General features: G+C 36.5%; 1 protein-coding gene across 1 annotated transcript; it reads right to left on the reverse strand.

Annotated features, from left to right (window-relative positions):
- Nucleotides 1-3,769: 3,769 nt before the first annotated feature.
- Nucleotides 3,770-5,952, reverse strand: polr1g (RNA polymerase I subunit G). The gene is made up of 3 exons (XM_081371550.1): nt 5,740-5,952; nt 5,492-5,621; nt 3,770-4,959 (listed from the first exon to the last, which is right to left on the reverse strand). The coding sequence occupies exons 1-3, from the start codon at nt 5,780-5,782 to the stop codon at nt 4,272-4,274; spliced, it is 861 nt and encodes a 286-aa protein (XP_081227676.1). The 5' UTR covers nt 5,783-5,952; the 3' UTR covers nt 3,770-4,271.
- Between the last annotated feature and the right edge of the window lie 3,597 nt (nt 5,953-9,549).

The following is a 9,549-nucleotide window of genomic DNA, read 5'->3' on the forward strand; positions in this document are numbered from 1 at the left end:
CGCAGAGGGAAGCGTGCGTTTGGCACCGATGGGGAGTAAGTGACCCTTGGACAGATGGAAGCACAGCATGTCTAGCAGAGACAGTGCCGGCCTGTCCTAATGGGTCATGCAGTCGCCACCATGAACCCTGGCCCTAGACTAAATAAGGCTAGTTGGGTTTTTGTTGAGGCAGTAAGAGAAAATGGCGTATTTTCAACAAATCATTCATTTTTATTAAGCTAAATTGAGTGTATTGCCTTGCCACATTGCCCACAATAGCCAAATAAGATGTGTGTCAGATCAGCGTCATGTGCAGCAACGTCAACTCTTAAAGTGACAGCGGCCTAATAAACCTGATGCTGTTTGTCATTAAAGGAGAACTCCGGTCAATTTTAACATTGAGCTCATTTTTTTGTAAATTTGGAGTGCTGTCAATACAGAGAACAGCGACAAAAATCGGTGTTGCCTACACCATGTTATCCTCTTTTTAAAATTTGCATCTTGTTGACTTCAATGGGGCAAGTTTTAAACCTGCTTTTAGCCTCTTAACATCCTTGATGTGTCATTACAAGTGCACAGCTAATGTGAGTGATTCCTTCAGAGTGATCACGGGTGAATCTGACTGCAGTAGATGTGAAAGATATTAATAAAAATGATGTTATTTCAGCCAGCGCACATACCTGTATTTACATCCTGTTTTCGGTCAAAGTCCATAGTAATCGATTGTCGAGTTCACACGCATAGGTTTAGTTACCTATGATCACGCGCGTGAACTCGACAATCGATTACTATGGACTATGGAAGAGAACATCCTAACTGCTCTTGACTGAATAACTTTTTGCTATAATAGGTATTAATCTATATTCAATTTATAATTTTTGCAGTGAACACTGTGCAGTGTTTATTAACCGCACAGACACAGAAATGATTCAAGGAATTATTTAAATATTCAGTTTCTGTATATTCACCTGTTAGACTGAAAATCTTAAGCACTAGCAGTTGGTGACACCAAAAACCTGAACCAGACCGACTGAGGGGGAAAAATGTTTGTTTTTTAAAACAGTTAAATGTGACATTTATTATAATGGGTTTATGTGAAGACTGTTTTAAGTTCACTTAAATTAAAAGTTGTATTCAAAATGTAAAGCCAATTAAATGTTCAAATTGATAGCTTTCAATTATACTGTAATGTTGAATGGCTAAAATTGAGGGAAAAAATTCATTTAATAGACATCAGTATCATTATTGATATCAGTGATACTGGCCGTCATTCATAAAAAGATGCCATTAAACAAATATTTAAAATATACTGTCTTTATGTTATTTACATTAATTTGGAGATTCAATGTGAAAGTAGGCCTATTACAATATAAAAATATATTAAAAACTTTAATGTTAGGTGAGATTAATCACGATTAATGTGATTAATTAGTTCATTTTTTATCGATTCACAGAAAAGTAGCCTACTAATATCCTATATATTTACAAACTTTTATGTTAGATGCGAATCCTGCGATTAATCGCGATTGATTGATTTGACAGCACTTATAAGGTAGGATATATATATATATATACTGTATATACATAATAAATTGGTCAGGTTAGCTAGTTCCACTGGCTTTATCATCACAGCCAAAAGTTGGTTTGAAAGGCTAGTCTTTTATAAAGATAAATAAATAAATAAAAATTCATGGAACAAATCTTGGTCAGAGACAGAAAACCAAGTCCTTGAGCACGAACACAGTCATTGAGGTGGGTAAGGAAACAATGAGGGAAAAAAAACGGCATTGTGGTTGTCATGACAACCAGCTGAAAGACCTGCTGCTTTTATAACATATGTCTGACTTGAATTGGGTGTGCGCATAGCAACAATAGGATCACACTTCATTTTTTTCTATGTAACGCAAGAGCCAAATCCAATTGCACTCTTGCTGTCATGACAAATCAAACAATAAATAAACAATCCTGTATTTCTGACACCATCTTAAACTGAAATGTAAAGGGGAGGCTTGTGAAGTGATGCTGTGCTGAAAAGCTCCCAGAATTCCTTGCTGCTGCAGAGGAGGCTCAATGACACATTTTGGAATAGATTGCTTTGAGTGAGTCACGTCAACGTATTAGTATGCAAACAAGTTCCTGGTGCGGTAATTCATCCCAAACAAACACTTCAATGGAAATTATCAAGAAGAAATATCGACTTTCGCCTCTTGACAAGAGGAAAACGATGTGGTGGATACTAGATACTAGTACTATCGTCTAATTGGGGAAAGGAAGGTCCCTATCGATGTGAGCCGAACCCCATTCCGACCGCCGCGCGGCTCCGTAGTCCTTGGCAAGTGCGCGTTGCTATGGTAACTCCCCCAACCCCCCTCCCCAAAAGCTACAGGCCGCATGGAGCACGCTGAAGAGAGAGAGTCTCTGAGAGAGAGAGAGAGAGAGAGAGAGAGAGAGAGAGAGGAATTGCTGCAGTAAAGAGGGGGAGGGTGTGCACAAACGAGATTGGCTCAAAAATAAAAAGAAAAAACATTACTCCCCCACCCGAACCTTATCGTTTGCATCAGTTTAGGGCGCACAGGGGCCCCGCGCTGAGCTTTACAGTCTGGGCACGTTGCTTCCAAACTTCAGATTGCATTCAATTATTTATCTGCCTCACCAGACACCCAGCAATGTTCAAGCATCTCATAACGCCTATGGCATTCCGCGGGAAGTTTTTTTTTTTTAACTAATGGGTGTATAGAATATATATATATATATAAAAGAGGCGCGTGCACGAACGCGATTAGCGTCTCCGCCTCTGAGATAAAATCACAGGTGATGACAAACCACTTGTCTTTCTGTGACTCAAACTCAGAAAATAAATGCCAAACGATGTGAGTGCTGTAAACAGGTGCACATTTGAATATGACCCACGCAGTCTTGGAGTTCTTTATGTGCATCATGTATGTACATATATATGTGTGTGTGTGTGTGTGTGTGTGTGTGTATGTATGAGTATGCGTAAATACACGCACCCATAGCCTATATAAACAAAAACTTTTATGTTAGATGCGCTTCATCCATTTGACAGCACAAACATATCTATATATAGAGAGGGAGTTTGTGATAATGTTCAGTTCACAAAACCAGAGAATCAGCAGGTGCAACATTCTTTAAATACCTGGTCAAAGAAGAAGCGAGTAGCGCCTATATGAAATTCCTCATGTGATCCCACTGGACTCTAGGATGTTGAGCTGTACCTGCATGTGCGCAGTGGGAGGGGCAGAGAAACCCATTTTGCAGGCGGCAAACGTGCCTGTGCTCATTAGAAATCATGGCCATACCTCAGTGCAGAACAAGCGGAGGACCTTCAGCGCTTCCACCAGCAGGGGGAGATCTTCCGCCACCTACCGGTGAACTGCAAGTACTGCAGGAACGCTCCACCGTTTTTTCATATTAAACTATGTTATTCCCTTAACTAAGACGAGTTGATACATACCTCTCTCGTCTCAGTGCGTGCACTCAATCGCTCTGGCGCGCGGCGACACTTTGATAGCACTTAGCTTAACCCAGTTCATTCATTAGGGACCAAACAGAGATGAAGTTCGAAGCGACCAAACACCTCCACGTTTTCCCTATTTAAATACAGTTACACGAGTAGTTACACGACCAAGTATGGTGACACAAAATAAAAACGTGGCGCTTTTCTAAGCGGGTAAAAAGGATAACTATAATGTATGGCGGAATAGCACTTGGGACTCGGGAGCACTTCGACTCGGCGCAGTAAAAAGTCACGTTGGTTGTAACGACAGAAGGGAGAGGATTTTTCAGGCGTGACTTTTTACTGCGCCGAGTCGAAGTGTACACTTAGTACAGTTCACTTTGGATAGATAATTACATTTTCTGTCATTCTTTCAAAACACTTTGTCAATACAATGAAATTGAAAGGGCTTGACTTTCGGACAAACATTTGAAACATTCTTAAATATACTTTTATGTTCCACAGAAGAAAGCCATTGTTTAAGAAAAACAATGTTGGTGAATTTTCCGTTTCATGCCTGTATCACATAGCACTCTGCACATCTGCAGTACAACAAAAGAGACCAAAATAATGATTTTAAGCAAAAGAAAGAATGCTTGTTTTGAGGTAATACTGAGTGTTGTACAGAAACGTTGAATTCTTTTATGAGAGACACAGTACGAGAAACAGTAAGAGATACTGATTTCTTAGTTGTATTTTGACAGTTAAATATCACAGTAAGCATGTGTGAACATGACAGAAAAATTGATAGAGCATTTCAAGTTCTTTTGAGAGTCTACTCATCCCGACTAGTCTTCTTTTTCTTCTTCTTAGTTTTCCCTGGGGTGTCATTATAATCATAAGGATCCAGTGGCTCTGTTTTGGATATTAAACTTTCATTAACCATATCTTCACTCTGTCTTTCCTTCTCTTTCTTAATCTTTTTCTTCTTCCTCCTCCTCTCCTCCACTGACTCTTCCTCCACAAGTTCAGATGACTCTAACTGATCACAGTCCATTTGTGTTTGTTCTTGCTTGATAAAAACAGTTTCACTGTCCTCTTGCCTCTTGTCTTTCTTTTTCTTTTTATTCCTTTTCCGCTCCTCGCCCTCATTCGGATCCTGTCTGGTTCTCTTCGGTGTAGTCGGAGAAACTACAGTGACTTCATCTTCCATGTGAGCTGCAATGGAACTACCAAAAGGCTGGAAACGTTGCTTGAGACCGGCTGGGATGCGCGGAGCTGGAGCGGCCGGGATGGGAATGGGGTCTTGGTTCTCGCTGCAGTTTCCGTAGCTCTCAGAGATCTTGAGGACGCCACTGAAGCCGGAGGAACAGATAGAAGTCTTCTGCTTTTTCCCTTTGGTAACGAGCAGATGGAGGTCCGATGGAGCCGTCCTGCCACTGAGGACGCTGTAGATCTGAGGTGCCGTGCCACAAGACTGGACCCTTTTCAGCCCTGATATGGGAAGTTTGAGGTCTTTAAAGCTGCGGAGGACACAAAACAACAATTATTGAATTGATCAACCCCATATTACAGCTATTTTTAAATCTTGATCCAGATGTTTTGTTTTTAAATATACATTTTACAAATAATATTGTAGAGATATCTTGAAGTTAATACATTTAAGCCATTTAGCCAGAAACTTCTAAATCCCACAGGCAGTTACCCTCAATGGACAGATTGAAATTATAATGTTGCCATGTTTTTTTTTACTCTATATAGGAGAATTTACAAGATACATAACATGGTCAATATTTTAAAAATGAAAAATCATAAATACCCTAGACTTAATATTCTGAAGGAATATACTATTATTATTATTACTACTACTATTATATACTAATTAAATTGTAGTAGGCCTAATTAAACATGTAATATACAAAATTGTATATGTTTAACTCATTATTAATAATATATTGTTATGCAATCTCGTCAGGATTGCTTCCAAATTATGACAGAAATCCTATTAGCAAACCTGTGCGTCAATTCCAAAGTTATTTCCAGGTTATTTTGTACCTTTTAGGATCAAAACGAGCTGGAGCTTTGATGAGCCATAATTCCTTCTGTTCATCTCCGTCCCATGACTCATTTACAGAGGCATCATATGAAACTGACACAAAATCATCCGGACACTGGTACTTTGAAACTGTGGAAAAAAATAATAATTAGAAAATAAAGTTAGATACATTCTATTTTACATGTTCGAGTTTACAACTGTATGTAATGAACAGACTGAAAGTGTCAGCTAGTTAGCACTAACTTACCTTTCTTCTGTGCTACTGAAGCTTCGTCTTCATTTTGCGACATATCTGCACTCTGCTTTTACTATAACAGTATGAAATAAATGTATTCCTATGCCAGTGTCACCAATACAAGTGTCCATGTAAACACGTGAATCTCATGTGGATGGAACGGAATCAACCTTGACCCGGAAAGACTTCTACGTCGCAGTTTGCTGGAGAACTCGTGTCTGTAATACATGTTTGTGACAGCAGAGGGTGCACTTATACAGCTTTTCTATGGGACTCTGCGATAAGTTGACAGGAACAGGCTAGAGGTATTTTTCATGAATATCAGTCGGGGCAAGTTGTCACGTTTAATATGCTGCAGTTTAGGGCATAGTTTACATAGGAATTACAGTTCATAATTTATCAATGAGAAATATGGACTTCATATTTTTACATGTTTTTATAGCCTATTTTAAAATCACAATTTAGCGATGTTTTTTTACGGTTTACAGTTTACTGAAAGACCTGTAATTGGCTTTATAGCTCTCATTGTGAGAACAGTCAGTCCAGCTATTATGTTTCACAAAAAGTCAATGTCTATCAAATGGATATTTTTCCTTGGCAACATTGGCGGGGATATTCAATAGCAGTAGACGTTGTGCCTAGTATTTGTTTAGAAAATAAGAAAATATCTATATAAAATATTACATTTTAAATTAATATTTAAATTAATTTTAAATGTAATTATTATTATTATTATTATTAATTATAGTGACATATCAGTCTATTTTGTTGGGAGGCATGGGCTTGGTATTCTCTTACCCTTCTAGGTTTATTTTACCAAGTTCATCTCAGGTTCAATACTGTGGGAAAGCTCCCCAGTGCAACAGAGCACAGTAGATGCATTTTGTAATTGGAGATGCTCCTCGTGAAGAGGCAAAGCCTCCTCCAGTGAACAAGATCCTTACAACAATATCATTTATAGCAGGTCACTGAGCAGGTCGTAGAGTCCATATAGTCGGAGGTTCACGATTGAGAGGTAGATCTGTCAGTTGAGTTGATGTTGTAGTGTGTGTTTTGGCTGGACCGAGCAGATTATGTTGTCCTGGTTTAATTTTAGAGCACACATGAAAAGTAAATAAATTAATGCTGAGCAAAAATGAATGTAAACAAAATATGAGTCTTCTCATTTTTGGTTGTGCATTGCGTAATGAGGCCACTATTTAAAGAAATTTATTTATATTCATTTTTCTTTTTTTTTTCTTTCTCAAAGTATCGAAAATGTTGTAGAATACATCATTTGGAATATTATTATTTTTTCAAGTTTTTTAAAGAAGTCTCTTATGCTCACCAAGCCTGCATTTATTTGATCAAATATACAGAGAAAAACAGCTAATATTGTGAAATATTATAACAATTTAAAATAATGGTTTTCTATTTTAATATACTTTAAAATATAATTTATTTCTCTGATGCAAAGCTGAATTTTCATCAGCCATCATCTTCAGTGTCACATGATCCTTAAGAAATCAATCTAATCTGCTGAGTTGATACTCAATGCTGGAAACAGTTGTGCTGTTTAATATTTTTTTGGAACCTGTGATACGTTTTTCAGGATTCTTTGATGAATAAAAAGTAAAAAAAAATAACAACAGCATTTATTCAAAATAGAAATCTTTTCTAACAATATAAATAACTTTTATCAATTTAATTTTAAACTTGCTGAATAAAATGTGATATGGAGTAATGGCTGATGAATTTTCAGCCTTGCATCACAGAAATAAATTACAGAAAGTCTTTTTCTGTATTTTTGATCATATAAATTGATGAGCATGAGACTTCTTTCAAAAACTTTGAACATTGCCATTCATTTAAAATGAGCTGATTTATGTGAAGCCACAAGGTGTGTGGTGGGTAAATCACCTACTCATTACACACATATATATATATATATATATATATATATATATATATATATATATATATATATATATATATATATATATATATATATATATATATATATATATATTTGGTTTTAATAATTCTGGTATATTTCTGGTGTCTGAATAATTTTTGGGTTGATATATATATATATATATATAGAGAGAGAGAGAGAGAGAGAGAGAGAGAGAGAGAGAGAGAGAGAGAGAGAGAGAGAGAGAGAGAGAGAGAGAGAGAGAGAGAGAGAGAGAGAGAGAGAGAGAGAGAGAGAGAGAGAGAGAGAGAGAGAGAGAGAGAGAGAGAGAGAGAGAGAGAGAGAGAGAGAGAGAGAGAGAGAGAGAGAGAGAGAGGCTAAATATATATACACTGGTCAAAAGTTTTAGATCAGTAAGATTTTTTATGTTTTTAAAAGAAGTATCTTCTACTCACCAAGGCTGCATTTATTTGATAAAAAAACAGTAATATTGTGAAATATTATGACAATTTAAAATGACAGTTTTCTATTTTAATATATTTTAAAATGTAATTTATTCCTCAGATGAAAGCTGAATTTTCAGCATCATTAATCCAGTCTTCAGTGTCACATGATCCTTCAGGAATCATTCTAATATGCTGAATTTATGTTCAAAAAACATTCATTATTATTTTCAATGTTGAAAACAGTTGTGTACAATTTTTTCCCCAAAATTCTTTGGTGAATAGAAAGTTCAAAAGAACAGCATTTATTTAAAATAGAATATTTTCTAACATTATAAATGTCTTTACTGTAACTTTTGATCAGTTTAACTCATCCTTGATGAATAAAAGTATTAATTTATTTTATTTCTTTCCCCCCAAAATAAAATTGTAATTATTGACCCCAAACCTTTGAAGGGTGTTTAATGTTACAAAAGCTTTCCATTTCAGATAAATGCTGTTCTTTTGAACTTTCTATTCATCAAAGCATCATGAAATAAAAATGTAAAAAACTGTTTTCAACACTGATAATAATCATAAATGTTTCTTGAGCATCAAATCATCATATTAGAATGATTTCTGAAGGATCATGTGACACTGAAGACTGGAGTAATGATGCTGACAATTCAGCTTTGATCACAGGAATAAATTACACTAAAAAACAGCTGTTTTAAATTGTAATAATATTTCACAATATGAGTGTTTTTGTTTGTAATTTTAATCAAATAAATGCAGTAGTGTATATATATATATACAGTCAACCCAAAAATTATTCAGACACCAGATATCATTTTTGAGGTTTTTTTACTAGTGGGTGCAGGACACTATAGTTAATTCATGAAAGTGAGGATAGCAAGGTGTCTGAATAAATTTTGGTTTGACTGTATATATAAAGAGTTCAGATGCAAAAGCCATCTGAAATTTTCTTCTAGAATGGTCATTTTTATCAAGCTCACATATTTAAGTTCAGTAATTTAACTTGACAATTAATAGGTAATTTGCACTGCCATTTAAGTGAAATTACCGAACTTAAATATGCGAGCTTAATAAAAATGATCATAGAAAATTTCAGATGGCACTTAGAGGCTTTTGCATCTGAACTCTTCATATAGAATCAGCTCATGTTTTAAATGAATGGCAATGTAATGCCATCTAGACTTGAAGTAGAACATTTAGGACCTCGATCCCAGTGAGAACTGGAACATTCTGACATTATCTAGACTGGGAAGCACAGCCAGACGACGAGGTGCTTGGTCTGTGGTTACTTCCCATCAGCACAAGCACATCTTGAGTTGGTGTTGCTCTTACAAGGGGTTATTCACTTAGGGGATGGGAACATGGGAAAATCAACCACATCCCGCCTCGCTTCCTCCATCCCTCTGGACCCACAGCAGTCCAGTCAACTGGGAGCGCGTCATTCCACTGACCCTCTGTCTCGTCCTGGAC

Source organism: Scardinius erythrophthalmus (assembly GCF_964197995.2).
Source record: "Scardinius erythrophthalmus genome assembly, chromosome: 7".
Taxonomy (NCBI): domain Eukaryota; kingdom Metazoa; phylum Chordata; class Actinopteri; order Cypriniformes; family Leuciscidae; genus Scardinius; species Scardinius erythrophthalmus.

Excerpts from the sequence above, each read along its gene's own strand:
- polr1g (XM_081371550.1), bottom strand. The coding sequence starts at position 5,782 with ATGTCGCAAAATGAAGACGAAGCTTCAGTAGCACAGAAGAAAG. Across the intron at positions 5,622-5,739 it reads TTCAGTAGCACAGAAGAAAG|TTTCAAAGTACCAGTGTCCG; the intron begins GTAAGTTAGTGC and ends TTTTTTCCACAG. Across the intron at positions 4,960-5,491 it reads GCTCGTTTTGATCCTAAAAG|CTTTAAAGACCTCAAACTTC; the intron begins GTACAAAATAAC and ends TGTCCTCCGCAG.